General features: G+C 28.9%; 1 protein-coding gene and 1 long non-coding RNA gene across 2 annotated transcripts; one reads left to right on the top strand and one right to left on the bottom strand.

Moving 5' to 3' along the window:
* Positions 1-251: 251 nt before the first annotated feature.
* Positions 252-9,397, top strand: LOC132948803 (uncharacterized). The gene is made up of 3 exons (XR_009665048.1): positions 252-3,320; positions 3,402-3,496; positions 8,147-9,397. It is a non-coding gene; the product is annotated as an uncharacterized LOC132948803 (long non-coding RNA).
* A 9,763-nt stretch (positions 9,398-19,160) lies between these two features.
* Positions 19,161-21,054, bottom strand: LOC132948538 (uncharacterized). The gene has a single exon (XM_061019046.1). The coding sequence runs from the start codon at positions 21,009-21,011 to the stop codon at positions 19,161-19,163; it is 1,851 nt and encodes a 616-aa protein (XP_060875029.1). The 5' UTR covers positions 21,012-21,054.
* Positions 21,055-22,035: the final 981 nt, after the last annotated feature.

The following is a 22,035-nucleotide window of genomic DNA, read 5'->3' as shown; positions in this document are numbered from 1 at the left end:
TACCTTCGGCTACCGCAATCCATTCTTGTGTTTTTTTGTCTCGGAGTCTGTATTCTTCACTGGAAGTGTCCCAAATGCATGGTCTATTTTGTATTTCGGCTATTAATCTATCACAATCGATAGCCATATTATTCATATTTTTGATCATATTAACGGAAAGACAGACGAAACAATAATAATCCAGTTTTACAAAATAGATGTCCTTCTCGTACCCCGATGAAAACTAATAATAATATTAATATATAGTAAACCCCATCGATGTTGTAAAACAAATGAAAGTAATGTTGGCAATGAATGCTTCGTTTAGCTTTTATATGTTTCACAGAGGTACAAATTTTGGATTCACATCGGGAGCGAATACAAATGACACCAAAGAAAGTATTGGATACTTACCACAGTTGACCTCATACGATTATAATGCTCCGTTGGATGAAGCTGGAGACCCTACTGAAAGGTATTTCAAAATTAAACAGACACTTGAAGAAGCCGTGAGTTTTAATAACAGTTAACTATCCAATATACATATACAGTTTATTAATTAATTATTTTTAAGAAATATGCTGTGACAAACGAGATATCACCAAATCCCGCACCCAAAGGTGCCTATGGAAAATTCTATTTAAGACCTTTGGTTAGCATATTTGAAAAGGTTTCTCAACGTATTAAACCAGTGATCAGTGATATGTTCCTTTACCGTTTGAGGACTTAGATATTAACACTGGTTTTGTAATGAATGAAACAACATTAACAGATGATCAAAAAAATGTTGAAAATCCAGTAAACCTAACTGTGAACACGGTTAGAGATCGAGCAATCATTTACCTGGATCAAGTAGAATTACATTGCAGTTATAGTTTTAGAAACATGGGTGTTCAAATTTTTTTTTAGGTACAAGTGGGTTCTATGAATCGGTTGAAAGCTAATACTACAATAAGCTTAAACATTAACCGTACTGTTCAAAACCTAAGCATTTTAATTGAGAATCAGGGAAGGATTAATTTTGAAGACTATTGAAGATAGGAAGGTAATAATAGCTGACAATAAATTATTTTATTCATGGTCTGAGACTGAAATAGTATAATTTATAATAGTATACTATAGTATTATAGTATAATATAATGCTTACCAGTTACCATAGAAGTTAATATTTGATAAATTGTATACAGACTGGCGAGTGGTGACATAACCTTTTTAGAAACAAAAGTGGTAATATTTACAATCACTAAATCAGATTGTATTATATTTATTTTAACTACCAACTGAGTATAATTACTGAATTAAAATATTGTATGTAAAATAAGACAGTTGTTCAAGGCTTCAGACCTTGGTTGCTGAAATGAATGAACTGTATTTAAACTATAGTAAAAAACGTTTAAAACCAAAATTTCATTTTTTAACGCACTATCACTCATTTATTAAAAAATTTGGACCTGTAATTCACTTATGGTCTATGAGATATGAAGCAAAACATAAAGTATCAAAAATTTCGGCTAGGTCTTCATTCAATAGGCGTAACATTTGCAAGACTTTGGCAATCAAACATCAACTTAAATTGAATGAAACATTTATTAATGGTAAACTATGTAATAATATTAATGTAGGACCTCAAACAGAATTAGACTCTATAAAACAGCATCAAATTCTAAATAAACTAAATCTGAATATAGATGAACAATTAATTCGAGTAAATTGGGCTGAAGTGGGAGGAACTCGTTACAAACCTAAAACTATATTGACATTAGACATTTTAAATGATAATAATCCTCAATTTGCAATTATAAATAATGTTTTTCTTTATGCGCAAAACAGGGTAATTTTTGAGTGCAACATTTTAACAACAATAGGTTTCGATGAACATGTTTACTGTTATGAAATAACATTACTAGAAACCAATAATATTAGTTATGTATTTCAGGATTTACTTCCTTCTCATGTACCAAATACTTTAAATATTGTATCAAATGGAACAAAATATATTACTCTAAGAAGTCCTTTATAAATTATATTGTTGCTTTATTTATATAACAAATGTATTTTATGTACCTACTTAGGTAAAATTTTAAAATACCTAAAACTTTTTTGTTAAAAAAATTTGTTTTAAAATATATGTAAAATAAAGAGTATAAGAAAAACAAATTTGGCGGTTGTTATTTTATTTCAATAGTTCTTCACCTAATAAAAACTATTATGCTTACAGTATCAGTGCTCAAATTGGAAAAATAAAAATATGGGGATGCATTTAAGTAAAAAGTAAGTATTGATCCAATTTTCCTTTACCTGATCATAAAGGCAATTGGGAAAACAATTTGAGGGGTAGTGCTTACATATTTTGAAAAACAGGGGGCTGTGATTCCTTTGGTAGGTACCCCCCCACCAAATTTGAGCACTGTACCCACTGAATATTTAGTAATTGTAACAGAAATAAAATTTGTATACCATTGTCTGTTTTGTAGAGATAACAGATCTTAACAACAACGTTAACTAAATTGCATTGTTGTATTAATCATTGAGTATGTACTTACTACAAAAGAGTTCTGTATTGGTATCAAAATAACTTGTAGACCAAAACGAACTTCCATGGTCATAGTAACTAATATCGAACAAATTTAACTAACTGTTCTGTGACAACTACGACATGTTTTTCTGCATAGTTACAAATTAATTTGTAATTCTTACTTTTTAGTTATGAGTTTTGTAAACAAGCCTAAATTAAGTTTTGTATTCCAAACGAATTGATTTGTACCCATGACAGTTATTAGATAACAAAAATGAGTTTGTTACTGTAACTTAAGATATTGTTGTCCCTGAGCCAACTGGTAAGCACGGTTGTAACTACTGTATTTCAGTTCTCCTAACAGAATATTTTTTTCAGTGTAACTAAACAGTTTAAATGCCCTATTGCTTTTTTTTATGTGAATAAGATAAATAGTAATGTATTAAGTACATTATTATCTACAGCTATTGTAAAACTGCATGAGGTAGGCATTCAGGTCTGGAATGTAACGTGTGATGGTGCTTCTGCTAACATACAATGTTTCAAAAAGTTGGGCTGTAGTGTAGTACCACAGAATAAGACTGGTAGTACATACATCTCGATGCATACGATTTAATATTTATCAATAGACTGTATACATAGATACTTAGTATAATATAAAGTTCTATGGATTTATCATAGTACATAATATATTTTGTAATATCTATGGCAATCGTCAATTGTCGACATTCGTCGGCGACGATAAACAATTTTAATAATTTCAGTGAACAAATAAGTAATAAGCCATCAATATAGACCGACAGTTATGAGCCGTATACATTATAATGTAAGTTTTAACACAAACTCACACATTTCGTTATGATCAGGTATTCAGGTTATTTTCATAAAATATTTTGATACTTTCAAGTTTCAGTTCAGAGCGAGATGAAGATGGATAAAGATAGTTTCTTCGGCGACGGCGGCACTCTAGCTAGGTTTCACCGGAAGAGTCGATGCTTACGCGTAAGTTTGTTTTCATATTATTACTATTTTACATTTACTTTTTAGGCTTAAATTAAATATTTATTGCCACGGACAATCTGTTAACTGGGTTACGTAGAAGCATTTATAAGTTTAATCCCAAAAGCGCAATGTATAAAATACGCGAGACCGTCTTCGTTTCACCACGCCAAGTTTAATACGCAACTTTTTGCATGTTATACCATACGCCGGGTATCACCTTAGGTTTGCGCGAATTATTTAAAACAATATAATGTTATTAATCTTTATATTTTATATTTTTATATACATAAATACATTATACACCTCATATATTTTATTAGCATACTTGCACCTTTTTTAGTGTAGTTTATACCCTAGATGGCTATAGATATAGGTATTAAATGTCTTGTAATTATATATTTTACTATTATTATAAATTTCATTATAATATAATATAACAATACACTTTAAATTAAATTAGTTGTTATCAAGACAGACAGTCTTAAAACAATCTCTTTTCTGGACGATTTCAAAACGGATTATGCTTAAAAAAATTGCACAGTTGTCTTATCATATAGCTTAACATGTATAGCTATACATACAATTATGAATTTATAGTTAATAGAAATGCGGGTGTTTTACTTCATAGATATTTTTTTATTGAAATCGTGTAAATAATTTGATTAAACAATCAGGTACCTACTCATCACTAGTATCATTTTTTTTATATTACGTGTAAAATCACCAACACAAGGTGCAGACTGCATTAAAAAAATTAAAAACATAAAATAAAATATAAAATAATGTTGTAGTAGAAGCTGGAAACTGTAGTTTATTCTAATTTATAATCCACAAACATAAACATTTTGTGAAAGGAACAAGATTACTGCTAATATTTAAGTTTTAATTATTATTAACAAATAAATACAAATAATAGATATTTTAATAGCTTTTTACTATTAACATATTCAATGTAAATATAGTTTCTGATCGACTTACCTATAAATAAGTACCTTCTATAAAATAATTATTCATATCAAATAATCCTAACAATTTAATGCAAGGATTCTCATAAATTGATCTTACAGCAGCCTTAAAACACCAAAAATACATTTACACAGACCACAAGAAAAAATAATTAAAAATATTAAAAAAATAAAGATAGAAAATTAATACAGTCATCTATCCGCTCAGAATCTAAAATTATAGACTTAGAGTTTTAGAAATCTAGTTGGTATTATGGTATTTGGCTTTATGTTAACTCTAAAATCCAGTCATCACATTTTTATTTAATAATTCATAAAATACAATATACTCTTATAAAAAAATTCTTGTGCTTCTGATATCTATTCACCACCTTAATCAATAATTAAATTGATAAACTAAAATAATAATTTAAATAATACCTATATCATATTGTTATAATTCAAATTCAAAATTATAAACTATTTTGGTTTTATTGTCATATCAAATTTCAATAAACAAATTGTTCCTTAACACGGAACTCTTTGATATAAAAAGTTGCATTATATTATATCCGTGGATTCATCATATTGACGTACCTAGTATAATATCGATATAATTTATTTATTTATCTATGGCAAATCTCAAAGTCGTTGCAGAAGACACATACGATTAAAAATTCTAAAATTTCAATAGGCAAAGAAAATATGAGCAAAAAACTTACTGCGTTTCGTACAATTTTATTTTTCATAAATTACAATATTCTAAGTTCTGTAATCTGGAGCGTTTCTTCACGGGCGTCGCAGTTCACACACGTCACGTATTCCGCCGAAAGAGTCGATAATTAAAGTAAGTTTGTTTTTATATTCTTTTGGGGCTTAATTTTACTTTTAAGACTTAAAATAAATATTTAATGTCACGAAAAATGTGCTATCCAAGTGTTGTATGCGCATATTTTAGTTCCGAACCAGAAATGTATAAAATACGCGAGATATAAACGTCGTCGTCGTTTTTCCAGTCCCTGTTCGTAGAATAATTATAATTAATAGGAGCTTACCTTTATAAGGTACTTAATATATATATGTTTTGCTTTAATTTATAGAAATATATGTTATAACTTATAAATGATAATAGTCATAACATACAATTTTAATTAATAACTGGTAGTTTTTTTTCCAAATACAACGTTATTATAAGTTTTAGGTAACTATTAATTTAGTGTCACATACTTAACTTCTAGTGTTCACCTAATATCTATATTCTATAATTCTATATCATAGGGATTAGGGACGTATAACCAAGTACACATAAAAGTAATATTCACGGAATGGTCAACTGCAGCCTATCCTGACCTATACATATATAAATAGTGTAATACTACATACACGAATGTGTTACCTTTTATGTCCCTAAAAGTTCAACAGTTATGATTAAATTTATTTATTTTTTACATATAGGTAGGTTACATAACAAGACTCTAATTAAAACCACATTTATTTTTATTTTTTCGAACACAATGTTTCAAAAATTATTAATTAAACTATAATTTATTGGTATAGTATTAAATAAATTAATGAAATAGAACAAACACACCTACTATAATTATTAGTAATAATAATATATCCATGGATAAATTATTAAAATACAAAACGAACAAACGAAAAACGATTCTGAGCAAAGACATCGTTAACTAATAAATAATATTGAGATTAAAGTAATTTATTTTACTATTAGGCATTAGTACCTACAATATAGTAGGTTAAAGTCATTTTTGCCCAAAAAATTACATTTGAAAGTGTCATCGTGTATATAAATTATTATAATATACTCTAAAAGTTTCATAAATCCGCGAATACCTACTATTTTTAAATTACAACAAAATAACTAAAATCGTTATATTGTATTGTTTATAATAGATTTTTTGGTTACAATATGAACCAGGGGCGGACTGAGCCGGCGGGATACTGGGAACTTTCTCGGTGGGCCGCTACTCAAAAATGATTTGTTATTGCTATATATTTATAATTATTATTAATATAGAAGATCGGCAAAAATCGGTATAAATATGAATTATAAATATTTTTTATTTTCATTCCATGACGCGTGTGTGAAAAATTGTTTATATTAAGTGTTTAAGATGTTCGATTTCGGTACGGCTGATTGTCCACCCCCCCCTCACTCTTCAGCATCAATGCATCAGAAATTATTATTTATAATTAGGCCGCGGATTTAAATATAAACTGCATTTTCTGAATTATCTATGACATTGCTTTCCAAGCAAAGAATTCGTTTCATATATTATCAACGAATTGAAAAATGAAATTAGAACATTTATATGGGTTGAAGTCAATTTTATAAAAACTTATTAAAAAAAAATTAAATACAATTAAATAAAGGTAATTTTTTTTACTTATATTTCTATTTTTTACGTACCCATTATGTTCGATACTATAACTATTCAGTTTTCAGCTATAGAAAACATCACTTGCCAATATGGAATTACTGTCGAAGTTTTTTATTTTAAAATATTAAATAGCATCTGATTGACTGACGTGCTATAATGAAACTCAAAATATAACGAATACACTACCTATACACCTATCTAAATTCTATTTTATATTCGTTTAAATAGGACTTTTAATTTTTCTGGACATTTTATTAAGCTTTGTAATATAAGTGCTTTAAATCGTATTTTTAAGGAATTTTTTCTTGTTTTTAATGCATTTAAATCCACGTCCTATTTATAACTTGACGTTATATTGTATTTACCAATCGATTAGTGTACACAATAAAAAAAATAATATTAATGATGGGTTAATAGGTTGATAACTATTATGTAGGTAGGTACAGTTTTGTATGTTAAATGTAACGTTCTTAATTCAAAAAATAGCTAAATGAGTCAAATGATTTTGTCAAGGGGGAGGAGGATATGGCTGATTTTTTAACATGCACAATTTCAAGTGTTCATAACCTCCTATGCTACTCTAAGGAGAAGTGATACAATTTCGTAAGAGAGAAGGCGTGAAAATGTTTAAAAAAAAACACGAATTTATTTAGTTATTTTGATATTTAGGTAATACATATTTATTAATAGGTATTTCTTAAATTCTTTTTATTATTTTATTTGAAACATTATTTTTAAATATTGGGATCAATAAAACTATTTTTATTTTATTACTATTTTATATCAATTAGAATTTGTTAATAAACCAAGTAATAAATAAATGGTTACTCAGTAAAAAAACCGTTATCTATATTGTAAATTTTAATTCAATTTACCGCATAGAAACAAATAAATGGTTTTTTGAATCGGTTAAGACCATATATATATATTTTCTATGATTAGGACGGTTAGGTATTGTCACGGAAAATCTGTTAACTCAGTAACGTAGAAGCATATACGTTTACTACTACCTACCAAAGGCGCAATGTATAATAATAATAAATTATACGCCAGTCCGAACAATCCAAACGCTGTCTTACTCGTAGTCGAGTTCTAGTTGATACTGACTTGTGAATAAATGTAATTTTGTTAGGTATAAAAATAAAACTAATAAATCCTTGAATACAACATTTAAAAATACAAACTCTGTGTAATAAAAATTAATATTAGGTATTTATTGGTAGGTTTATATAATATCTGTAAACTGTAACGCATAGGTCATTAGAATATTGTAGAACATTTTACTGAGATGCGTGTTATTTCAGAAATGGTATTCGTCAGTGAAAATTTTCAAACTGGGAATAATATTATATCATAAGCAGATTGAAATGTGTGAACGTTTCAGTGCTTCGAAGACTAAGTTTCGTAGCAGATTTTGATTCCGTCACGGGGTATGTATTTTTTTATTTCTCAGTAGATTTTTTTTTTATTATTGTTAATTGATCAAAGGATGTATTGCTCGAAATTTTTCAATATTTGTATTGTAATTATACTGGTATAACACTATTCCGGCTATCAATAAAGTCGTGTTAAAAATTAGAAAATTGGCGAGGTATGTTATTTTTTTAAGTAATTCTTTCGAGTAGGGATTTCGCTCAATGATATTTAAATATTTTCACCGATAATCAAGTACGATGACTTGTAGGTAACTAGAGACTGAGTGAATAGGAATTAGGAAGTGTGTGATATAGCGAAGATAAGGAAATGGGTCAAGAGGATTTCAGAATGTTTGGTGTATGAAAGGGAAAGATGAAAAAGAAATGTAAGGTTAGGGTAGGTAAGTGGAGTGAGGGTATCAGATATGAGAATAATAAGTGAGGTGTTAAGGTACAAAAGAGGATAGAATAAGAAATTAATTAATTAAGGGTAGTGTACATATTGTAGTGAAAACAAGAGAGAATAGGTTTAGGTGGTTCGGTCACTGTATGATGAGAGATAGTGAGAGTGGCTATAGAAGTTAATTTAGGGGGGAAATGAGGGACGAGAAGACTGAAGAAGAGATGGATAGACAGAATACCGATCATATGGAGGAGTGGAATGAGAGTGGCTGAACCTGTATATAGCTGTGAGAGACGGGGGAAGAAAAAGTGTAAAGGTAGAATAGTTATGTTAACAATGCCGAATACGTAGGTAATACGTAACCTAATCAGTTGATAAATATTTTCTTTCATTGTTATGTTTACAATATCGAATACCTTGATGGTTAGTAGGAAACGATCATCGCAAAGCTCACGACCAGTGATGGTAGTCGTCTATCATCACTATAGCTTCAACTAACCATAGGTTTATTTAACTAACGTTCTTATGACTCTTTAGTACACTTTGAATAAAAAGATCCTGAATTGCAGGTTGCCGAACTTAAGTGTTTGATTATCAAGTTGATCCTTTGATTGTTGACACCATGGATAGTCCACGCCTATGTTAAATACATTTCAGGCCGCGTTCCCGGAGGGGAAGGCAATTGAGGCTCCTTTATATTGATAGTCGATACTCGATATAGGTATACTTTATTTGGCCTCAATTGTTCCCCTCGAAGACCGCTGATAAGACCATTATGTCCTATCCATATCTTTATTATCTATGATGGAGCCATACCCAGCTCACTCGTGTAAACTTGTTGCTGGTTGGGATGTCAGCGCACTATTTGTTTTCCATCTTTGACCCACGCGTAGCATACCAAATGTACGATTAAGAAAACACTAAAATGATTGTGCGTGGGTCAGAGAGAGAAATAAATGGTGCGCTAAAAATCTGACATCCTCTTAAGTGTTATCAAGCTGAAGAAGCAGTTGATTGTTGACAATTTGACATTTATCATTAATTGTGGTAGGTATTATGATCAGTGTTGAGCCCAGATAAATAGTTTGTCATCTAGATAAAGATAAAGATAATAGACCAAAAATCTATCTAGATAAAGATAAAAATAAGCCCTACTAAAATTATCTATTTATTAGATAAAAGATAATCAGAATTTATCTAGATAAAAAGCAGATAAATTTTTAAAAACAATATTTTTAAATTTAAATTGTTAAAGATTAATAACTAATAAGATGCATCAATCTTATCATGTAAAGAACATTTTGAATTTGTTTAAGGTACACTTTATAACAAATTACTATATTACTTTTTATAGTTTTTTATTTGAGTTGTAACAATTCATTGCTCAAAGCAATAACAATACAATTAATATAATATAATGATAAAATAATAATAATAATATGCTTTTTATTTTAAAATAAGTAAATTTTACACTTTTTAACAAATTACTATATTACTTTTTATAGTTTTTTATTTGAGTTGTAACATTCATTGCTCAAAGTAATAACAATACAATTAATATTAAATAATAATAAAATAAAAATAATAATAATAATAATAATATGCTCAATGGACAGTAACATGTCTTAAAAATGAATAATTATTCGTGACACTTTATTTCAAGAAAAACATAATATTAGGCACTTATAAAAAATATTAAATAATATTTTTTTTTTTATAAACTATCTTTTGTCATATATTAAAATTCTTATAATATAATATACCCTTTATAAGAAATTAAAATTATTCTTGTTGCATTAAACATTTGCAGCAAAGAAGCATCTCAAGATTTTTATCTTCAAGGCGATATTTATATTTTATGAAATGACCAATACAAAAAATATAAATGATCAGCTATTATTTTATATTTCACACTTCGCCGCAATAACTAACTGATAATTAAAAACAAACTACACTAAATCTTCCGCTTGGAGCAGCATGTGTTGTACACTTGAACCCATGTAATGTTACGTAATTCAGGGATTTATTTTCAACGAAATAATTATTTTTAGTCATTTATAATTTCTAGGGAGTTTAGACTTTCCACGTTTCGACCTGACATCATTTAATTTATTTTAATTACCCACATATCTGCCAGCATTTGGAATTTCGTGGTACGAACTACGAATGTGTCTTTATAGTATAGACTATTGACTATAGAGTAATAAATAATATACCATAGACCATATTCCTATAAACTATTAACTAGTGGACAGCGCGTAGAGAGAGGTCAGGGGTACGACATAGGTAGAGTGAGCGAGTAAAGAATCAAAGTAGTAATATATATGTATACAGTTCGTTATGCGGGATTGATGCGGGCTCCTTCACTAGGTACTTTATATTGTTATTTCTTTCTCAGTTATATGGTTATGTAGGTACTTAAATGATCATCTAGTAATAATAATAATAATAATAATTAATTAACAGAAATTGTTATCGTCCGATCGTCGTCGATCACAAACGCGACGACACAAACTATAATAGTAAATATTACCAGAAACCTAAATATAGGTAATAATAAAAATAATGAAAATAATTTCTAAAACATAAAAAAACATATCTAGATAAATTACAGTACATAACTGGAGTTTTGATCTAAGATAGATAAATAGATAACATTTAGATTTTTATCTAGATAAGATAATAGATAATTAATATATTTATCTAGATAAGTCTCAACACTGATTATGATTGGACAAAAGTTATTAGCAGGACTGTGAATTTAATGCAATGAAAAAGTGTTAAATATTTGCCTGCATGTATGCACTAAAAACAGGCAAATATATGCACTGAAATATTCAAAAATATTCAAAATAATAAAATATTCAAAAAAATACTGAATGAAAACGTTTTTATTAAAATTTTTTTAAATTAATAAATAATAATTCAAATTGGTTTGCACAAAAAATTCTTTATTTACACACTTGGTAGGTAGGTATGTAGGTAGGTAAAGGATGAACCGAAAATATAAAAACATTTTAAGAAAATAAGCATAAATACGAAGAAATCATGAAAACATGCAATTATATTAACTAACCAGAAAAAAAACGCATATTGGTAACGGTGTTGTAATAATAGGGATCTCCCAAAAAAATACGTAGGTACTAATAGTTCAAACAAATCATAAAAGCCAACTGTAATAAATATTAATTTATGAAAAAGTATATTAAAAAGCATTATTATTATAAATGAAACAAAACTATCAACTATGGACCGTGACGTAATATAGGTATTTCTATATTTTTAGCTCCATAATTTCTGGTAAAATATTAGGAAAATGTATTAAGTACCGTAAAAGTGTTAAATTTGAGTTATTACTTAAAATATTATATTCATAATAAATTATAATAGAAGGTTAGGTACTGTTATTCCACATACTTATTATAGTTTAATTTAACTACAACATTCTAGTAGAGTCTGATAAAATTTGGTTCCACGACTTTGATCATACAAACATTAAATACTAAACTATGGGTCTGAAATTTAGTTTATATAGTTCTAAATAATCCAAAACATAATATATTGCTTCAAAATATAAAAATAAAGTGTCTTGTATTGTAGTAGGTAGGTAATTATCAAAAAAAAAATTAAAAAAATCATACTTGAAATCTATGTATAATATACGTATATTGTATTAAATGATCAAATGTTTACTATAGTACATTATAAACAATTAACTTAAGTTCAATATAATACATTATAACAGGTGTTCAAATAAACATTTCATACCACAAATTTTGTTAATTCACACAGTCTCTCTTCAATTTTAAATTTTTCTTCAAATTATCTACAAAACATAAATGTTTAGTAAATTGGAAGACTTGATTAAGTATTTAATCATTTATCTAAAAGAGATGTGCCGGGTCGCCACATTACTATATCGAGGGACCATGGTGCAAGTGTCGTCCATAAATATCATAACATATGTTATATTAGATACAAACTCTTGAATTAAGAGTTATGTTTGAAAATTTAATTAATTTCCTAAAAGGAAATGCCTCAAGGTTGCCTTAGTAGATCGAGGGACCGTTGTTAAAATGCCGTCCACCAATAAAGTACCGGGAAAAAAACGAATAATTCAAATATAGAAGGTACTTATATCATATACTTTTATCAAAGTATGATTGTGTTAGTCATAGTCTTCTGTAAATGTTATTGTCTTATGTTTTCCCAATCTAATTATACAAAATACTGAAAATTAATGAAATCACAAATATTAGTACAATAGAGAGACTGTGTTGATTTACAAATTTGTCTTAAATTTACTTTTTGCATAGAGAATATGAAGGCGGAGATTGTAATGAAAATTAAACGCAGGGTGTTTATGGTTGAATTGTTGTTGCGTTTATTCTCAAAAACTTATTATTTTTCATACAGACACAATTTTAATAATTTGTTGTACAATATTTCTTTTGAATTAATTAATTATACTCTTACGAGTTTACAGATAAACTAGTTTAATAAAGGATCACATAAAACATGGGGGGGAGAAGGCGTGAACATAAAACGGCGGCGGCGCTCAGTAACGGTGAAAGCGTTTTTTTAAATAAAGTTATTATGTATGTATATATGCACTTTAATATTTTCGGTTTATTAGTTATTCAGTTAATCGGGACAGTCGTATAATGGGGACAAATAGGTCACCGTCCGATGTGTCCCAATTAAGCGGATTCTACTGTATATACCTCGCGACTCACTGCGGCGGTGGTGGAGGGTATATGCCGGGACAAACTGTAGAATGTCCGTTCGTTATTAAAATACCGTCCGGCTCATTCAGTCTGGGGGCAAGTGCTGTATGTAGATCGAGCAATTAGTGTCCGTTCGTGGCGATATTAAAATACCGTCCGGCTCACTATTCGCTTTTCCTCAGAGGGGAGAATGATGATGATACGGCGGTCGGCGGCCTGTATTTATGTAGTACAATGCTTGCCGGTCCCGATTGGAATATCGTGTGACACTTTTCTGTGTTTTGTGATGCAGTTACAGGTTTGAAGTGTTCGATAGTATCCATCTTATAGTTTGAATTGCGCTGATTATGAATATGTACTTTTTGTACTTGTAATTTGTTATTTTCATAAGGAAATCTCAGTTTTTCCCGCGGGCGGCGCACGTTCGGATTACCGTGCGTCGGCCGGCGCTATTTGTAGTTACGGGTGGCCGCGGCGGTTGCGTTCCGTCGGGGAATCCGTGTTTCTAGGCGGCAGTCGATAGTGCACTGGTAATGATGAAAACTAGAGTTTTTGGCACTCTGTTTTTTCTCATTACAAGATGGATAGAGATTCGTTGATCGCTTTTATGTGCTTCAAGTTGTTTATACGAGTGAGCTGGGTATGGCTCCGTCATAGATAATAAAGATATAACATAATGGATAGGACATAATAGTCTTATCAGCGGTCTGATCTTCGAGGGGAAAAATTGAGGCCAAATCGAGTATCGACTATCAATATAAAGGAGCCTCAATTGAATTGCCTTCCTCTCCGCGGCCTGAAATGTATTTAAAATAGGCGTGGACTATCCATATCTTTATAATCTATGGGCTTCATCCATAGCATGGATTAAGGTGTCAACAATCAAAGGATCAACATGATAATCAAACACAAGTTCGGCAACCTGCAACTCAGGATCTTTTTATTCAAAGTGTCCTAATAAGTCATACGAAGGTTAGTTAGGTAAACCTATAGTTAGTTGAAGCTATGGTGCGATGATAGACGACTACAATCACTGGTCGTGAGCTTTGCGATGATCTTTTCCTACTAACTATAATGGTATTCGATATTGTAAACATAACAATGAAAGAAAATATTTAAATATTATTAATTTGGTTATGTTAGGTTAGGTTAGGATAGGACAGTAAATTAGACGTTAACTAATTATCATAGTTTTTAACACGGTCTTAAAGACTGTCAGCTAGAGTTGTACCAGTATAGTTATTAAAAACTTAAATACAGCCAACATTAAATGATAATTTTTTTAACACAACTAATTATAAAAGTATTTTAAAATATAACAAAATATGTAATTTTATTAGGATTTTATAAGGTTTTCAATACTTATGAGTTATGAGCTTTTGTAAAAGAAAATGTATAAAATCAATAGTTTTAATTTAATATATAGTTTTGTGTTTTAATATCCTACTGTCAAAGAATTCTCAGGGTTTTCTTTCCACATTTTTTTACATTGTACTAAATGTAATTTTTTTCCGCACATATTTACAAAGACTAAAACAGATATCTGACTATATTTTTATTTGCATTTAGACTTTATAGTTTGTAATTAAATATTGACTGTAGACCCAGCCAAACACAATATTATTTTAAATTAAACATTATTTTATGTCCTTCATAAATTACAATCTAATAGTAGAGTCCGTGCAGGACTTTTTTCTCATTTAATTTTTTTGCGTCCTTTATAAATTACTTTCGTTTTTATACATTTTCTTATACATATATTACGGTGATACACCTCTGATCATAATAACTGTTCGTATTATTATAATGTAAACAATACCTAGTTTTTGGATTGTAGTTAATATGTATTGCAGTATTTAGCTTCCAGCGTATTCTTTTGTATAGTGTTATTTCACACAGATTTCTCAAACAATTTTTTTTTCAATTCATTGAACTCTAGTAGATTTTTTTGTATTAATATTTTTTAATATTAACCGGCTATATCTGGGAGTACGAAATTTTTTTCAAAATTTTTTTTTTTGTTTTCTAAAATCTATTTGCCTGCGGGCGCCCACACTACCATTCAATTTTTTTTTTTTAGTACTGTAACTCTAGTTTGTATTGACTTTAAAATTGATAACTTGGTGGTGCCCCATGAATAATCATTCTTTAATGAACTAAATATTTTGAATAGTTTTTTCTAAATTTTTTTCAAAATTTTTTTTTTGTTTTCCAAAATCTATATGCCTGCGGGTGCCAACACCTCCCTTCAATTTTTTTTTTATGATTTTAACTCTAGCCAAATTTTTTAAACATTGACTGTCTGGTTCCCTTTGAATAATTCTTTAATGAACTAAATATTTTGAATAATTTTTCTGTATAAGATTTTGGAGATTTTAGATTGATGTTTATAATGTGTGTTCCCCAATATAATTTATATAAATTTTTTTTTGTTTTCTAAAATTTATTTGCCTGCGGGCGCCAACACCCCTCTTCAATTTTTTTTTTATGATTTTCATTGTAGCCAAATTTTTTAAACATTTAAAATGTTTTTCAACATTTACTTTGTAATGTGTTTCTAAAGTAAATTTTTTTCAAAATTTTTTTTTTTTGTTTTCTAAAATCTATTTGCCTGCGGGCGCCCACACATCCCTTCAATTTTTTTTTATGATTTTAACTCTAGCCAAATTTTTAAACGTTGACAATCTGGTACCCTTTGAATAATTCTTTAATGAACTAAATATTTTGAATAGTTTTTTCGGTTTAAGTTTTGGGACATTTTAGTTTGAACTTCGTAATGAGCGTTTCTATTGTAAATATTTTTCCAATTTTTTTTTTGTTTTCTAAAATCTATTTGCCTGCGGGCGCCCACACTTCCATTCAATTTTTTTTTTTAGTACTGTAACTGTAGTTTGTATTGACTTTAAAATTGATAACTTTGTAATGTGTTTCTAAAGTAAATTTTTTTCCAAATTATTTTTTTGTTTTCTTAAATCTATTTGCCTGCGGGCGCTAACACCTCTCTTCAATTTTTTTTTTATGATTTTCATTGTAGCCAAATTTTTTAAACATTTACTTCGTAATGTGTGTTTTAAAAAATAAATTTTCTTCCAAGTTTTTTTTTTTTGTTTTCTAAAATATATTTGCCTGCGGGCGCCCACACCTCCCTTCAATTTTTTTTTTCAGTACGGTAACTCTAGTTTGTATTGACTTTAAAATTGATTTCTTTAATGAACTAAATATTTTGAATAGTTTTTTCTGTTTAAGTTTCGGGAAATTTTAGTTTTTTTTTTGTAACGTGTATTTACAGTAAAATTTTTTCTAAATTTTATTTGGTTTTCTTAAATGCATTTGCCTTCAGGTTCCAACTGCCTCATTCAATTTTTTTTGTAGTTCTGTAACTAATTGAATATTTTGTATTGACTTGAAAATTGATAACTTGGTGCCCCATGAATAATCATTCTTTAATGAACTAAATATTTTGAATAGTTTTTTCTCAATTTTTTTCCAAATTTTTTTTTTGTTTTCTAAAATATATTTGCCTGCGGGCGCTAACACCTCTCTTCAATTTTTTTTTTCAGTACTGTAACTCTAGTTTGTATTGACTTTAAAATTGATATCTTGGTGGTGCCCTATGAATAATCATTCTTTAATGAACTAAATATTTTGAATAGTTTTTTCTGTTTGAGATTCCAGGCATTATTGTTTTTTTTTTGTTATGTGTATTCTTACAGTTAAATCTTTTTTATATTTTTTTTTTTTTTTTTTTAAAATGCATTTGCCTTCAGTTTCCAATTGCTTCCTTCTATTTTTTTTTTAGGTGTATAACTCTAGTCGAATATTTTGTATTGACTTTAAAATTGATAACTTGGTGGTGCCCCATGAATAATCATTCTTAAATTAACAAAATATTTTGAATAGTTTTTTCTAAATTTTTTTCCAAATTTTTTTTTTGTTGTCTAAAATCTATTTGCCTGCGGGCGCCTACACCTCCCTTCAATTTTTTTTTTTTAGTACTGTAACTAGTTTGTATTGTCTAGAAAATTGATAACTTGGTGCCCCACGAATAATCCTTCTTTAATGAGTTAAATATTTTGAATAGTTTTTTCTAAATTTTTTTCCAAAATTTTTTTTTGTTTCCATAATCTATACGCCTCCGGGCGCCAACACCTCCCTTCAATTTTTTTTTATGATTTTAACACTAGCCAAATTTTTTAAACATTGACAATCTGGTACCCTTTGAAGATTTCTTTAATGAACTAAATATTTTGAATAGTTTTTTCTGTTTAAGTTTCGGGAAATTTTAGTTTTTATTTTGTAATGTGTATTTATACAGTAAAATTTTTTCTAAATTTTATTTGGTTTTCTTAAATGCATTTGCCTTCAGGTTCCAACTGCCTCATTCAATTTTTTTTTTTAAGTTCTGTAACTAATTGAATATTTTGTATTGACTTGAAAATTGATAACTTGGTGCCCCATGAATAATCATTCTTTAATGAACTAAATATTTTGAATAGTTTTTTCTAAATTTTTTTCCAAATTTTTTTTTTGTTTTCTAAAATCTATTTGCCTGCGGGCGCTAACACCTCCCTTCAATTTTTTTTTTCAGTACTGTAACTCTAGTTTGTATTGACTTTAAAATTGATAACTTGGTGGTGCCCTATGAATAATCATTCTTTAATGAACTAAATATTTTGAATAGTTTTTTCTGTTTGAGATTCCAGGCATTATTGTTTTTTTTTTTGTTATGTGTATTCTTACAGTTAAATCTTTTTTATATTTTTTTTTGGTTTTCTAAAATGCATTTGCCTTCAGTTTCCAATTGCTTCCTTCAATTTTTTTTTTAGGTGTATAACTCTAGTCGAATATTTTGTATTGACTTTAAAATTGATAACTTAGTGGTGCCCCATGAATAATCATTCTTAAATTAACAAAATATTTTGAATAGTTTTTTCTAAATTTTTTTCCAAATTTTTTTTTTGTTGTCTAAAATCTATTTGCCTGCGGGCGCCTACACCTCCCTTCAATTTTTTTTTTTTAGTACTGTAACTAGTTTGTATTGTCTAGAAAATTGATAACTTGGTGCCCCACGAATAATCCTTCTTTAATGAATTAAATATTTTGAATAGTTTTTTCTAAATTTTTTTCCAAAATTTTTTTTTGTTTCCATAATCTATACGCCTCCGGGTGCCAACACCTCCCTTCAATTTTTTTTTATGATTTTAACACTAGCCAAATTTTTTAAACATTGACAATCTGGTACCCTTTGAAGATTTCTTTAATGAACTAAATATTGTTACAAGTCGGTTGACCGTAGCCTCGTACTTGTGGAGTTTGTATATAGATTTAGTAAATAAAGTAACAAACACACGTTCAAATATTCAATTAATAAAGTTTATTGCGTTCTGAACATGTACAGTCAATGGCACTATCTCCATTCTCCACTGCCTGTCTTACAATCTTAACGTTCCTTATATCTAAACTTCTGTAGGACAATCCCTCCTATATAAAAAGTGCTTACTCGCAGTTTCGGGATTGTACCTGTTTACACTAATTTACAATAATCATTTCATTTCATAATTCTAAATGTTTTATAAATACTACATTTCTAATTTGTTTACTAACTGCTACATCCTTACTTACTTCCTATGTTTAATAATACCAAATCATAACACTCCCCTTGTTGAATGAAAGCCCATGTCCTCATGAGTCAATTTTCTTATTACATTCTTTTTTCCTCATAAAAATAAATATTTTATACATTCATAAATCATTATATAATTATATCTTAAATCTACTTAATTTCTACGCATTGTATGTCGTCTACTGATTTTGTATTGACCAATGCTTTTATATAACTCATTGACACTTTATTTTGTTTATACAGTTTAAAACTTATCTTACTTATTACAATTATTAACACTAATATACCTATACCTATTCCTACTGTTACGTATGTTATATTAGATACAGTTACATATTCTATACTATCATCTATTTGTGACTGTAATAATAAATCTAATTGTTTTGCGTTACTTGCTAATGAATGAAAATCGGGATAATATGAATTATTTATTTTTGGAAAATCATCCTGTATCCTATTAGTTTGATATTGTTTCATATTAACCGTTATGTTCACTCTCGGAATGAAATCATACGATGTTTTCGTTACTATTGATCTGGTGGGGGTTAGCTCATACTCTTTTGTTATCGCACGACACGGATACGTGAGAGAGATTGTACCTGTGTTTTGCAAGGTTTGCAACACTGGCTCTCCACTCGCACAATCAATGTTGATTGTCGTTGGTTGTTCTGCCGTGTACAACCAAACATTTTCGTTATCTAACTTGTGTATCACTAATTTTTGAATACGTGTAATTTTTATTTCACATGCTTTTGGAATTACATCTTTATCCTGACTACTAAATAATTTCGCTTCACAATTGTCCGTTTCTTGAATATAGTGCGTCTGAGTGTTCGAACAAATATAATATTCTTGCATATGTATGCATTTGCTTAACTCTATGTCATCTATGTATATTGAATACACATTATCCTCTGACATGGCCAAGTATTTATTCGTTGGTTGAATTAACGCATATACTGACTTTTTCTGTTTTATAGGCAGTGGTATTGACTTGTATAGGCGGTATTCCCTTGTATCGACTATCGGAATGGCTATTATGAATATTAATGTATCTGCTACTCTTATTACTTGTAAGTTACTCATTTTCATTAACTTATGTACATTCTGTATTGTGACTTGTTCAGCGAAGTTCTCTCTCGAATCTAATTGTATTCTCACTTGTTGTAACTCTGCTAAAAAATCTGTCGCCGAAATAATGCTAGAATGCATATGACCTACTTGTGCTGTATTTACTATTGCTACTAGATTGTGAGTTTGGAATGAATGTTGTGTTAACAAAACATTTAATTCCTCAGTTTGTTCATTCATTATTTGTCTAACTTCCATTTCATTAATCAATTTACCTACTTGGTTTGCTTTACTTTCCAACTTGTTTATATTACTTATTATCGCTGTTTCAGTTTGTTGTATCTTCACCATTGCTCGGTCTACATCATGTACTGTTGACTGTACTATTCGCGTTTGCTGTCGCATATCGTGAATAACCCTACTTTGTTTTTCGCTTATTTCACTTATTTTCTTATCAAAAAATTCATAATCTTCGTCCGAACATATTCCAAATAATGTTTTTGATAATCTACCAATTCCGTTTATCAATCCTCTTCTATAGCGTTCGTTTCTACTAACGGCATAGTTTATCTGTTGTCGCGTTTTCTCTATATCATGGATATATGATGTTGTTGTTGTATTAAATTGCTCGCATAAATACGACCAAATTACCAAGTGCTCTATTGGAACTATTTCTGTGTTTTTTGCAATTTTTAAACAATGTTTTATTGTTTCCTTTTGAAATATCTTAATTCGTTCAAAATTACCATCATACGTGGTTAAATTCACATAGACTGATAATTTCCACTTTGAATTTGTTGTTTTTATTTTTGTCAAATGATTAAAAAAAATTCCTGATGGTGATTCAATTTCCTTTATTCGATAATTTTCTGTTAAATTTGTTGCCATGATAGGTTGTATGATTAATATCCTGTAATAATAAGATATCATTGGTTTACTACTTATTTTTATGTTATTGATTACATAGTTTTAATAGATTTCTATGTACTTTAACTAATTTTTTTCCTCTAATGATTGTTACATTTTCATTATTATTTATTTCTGCTATTCCATACGGACCTAACCATTTTTGTGCTAATTTATTTTTTTGTTGTTTTTCCATAAGCCATACTTTGTCATTTATTTTTAACCTAAGTGGATTAACCTTACTATCATATCGACCTTTTGTATTTTCTTTTGTATTCACTATACGTTGTTTTGCAATTTCATAAGACTGTTGAAATTTTTGCTTAATCTCATAATTATAATCTTCATAATTGTATCTTGGTTCAGGTGTTTTCTTTAACGATGTAGGTATTTTCCCTGGAAATCCATACAGTAGTTCATACGGTTGGAATTTTGTTGTTTCATGCTCTGTTGTATTATATACATACATTGCATATGGAATAAATTCATCCCAATTTGCTAAATCTTTGTCGACATAATGTCGCAAATAATTCCCTAATGTTGAATGACTTCTCTCTAATGCTCCATTACTTTGTGGTCTATACGGTGTTGTGTTGAATTTAGAAATTTTTAATAGCTTACATACTTCTGAAAAAATTTTACTTAAAAACTCTGTTCCCTGATCAGATACTATTGATTCTGGAATTCCATGTATACAAACAAATGAGTTCACAAAACTATGCGCTACAGTATTAGCTTCATGGCATACCATAGGTGTCGCAATACTAAATTTTGTTAAATCATCTTGCATTGTAAGTACATATTTGTTTCCTTTGTGTGTAACAGGAAGTGGTCCTACTATGTCCATAAATACTTTTTGGAATGGTTTGTCTGCCGTGGAAGTGATAACCATCGGTTGCTTTGTATGCTTATTCGAAGTTTTATTCTTTTGACATGATTGACATTTTTGTACATAATCTGTTACTTCTCTTGCCATTCTTGGCCAATTATACTGTTTTTTAATCTTTTTTATTGTATTTGAAATCCCTCTGTGTCCTGCCAAAGGACT

Source organism: Metopolophium dirhodum, chromosome 7, assembly GCF_019925205.1.
Source record: "Metopolophium dirhodum isolate CAU chromosome 7, ASM1992520v1, whole genome shotgun sequence".
In the NCBI taxonomy this organism is placed as follows: Eukaryota; Metazoa; Arthropoda; class Insecta; order Hemiptera; family Aphididae; genus Metopolophium; species Metopolophium dirhodum.
This window is presented reverse-complemented; position numbering and strand designations above follow the sequence as displayed.

Bases quoted from the DNA above. Each gene is read 5' to 3' on its own strand.
- LOC132948538 (XM_061019046.1), bottom strand. From the start codon at position 21,011: ATGATATCTTATTATTACAGGATATTAATCATACAACCTATCATGGCA.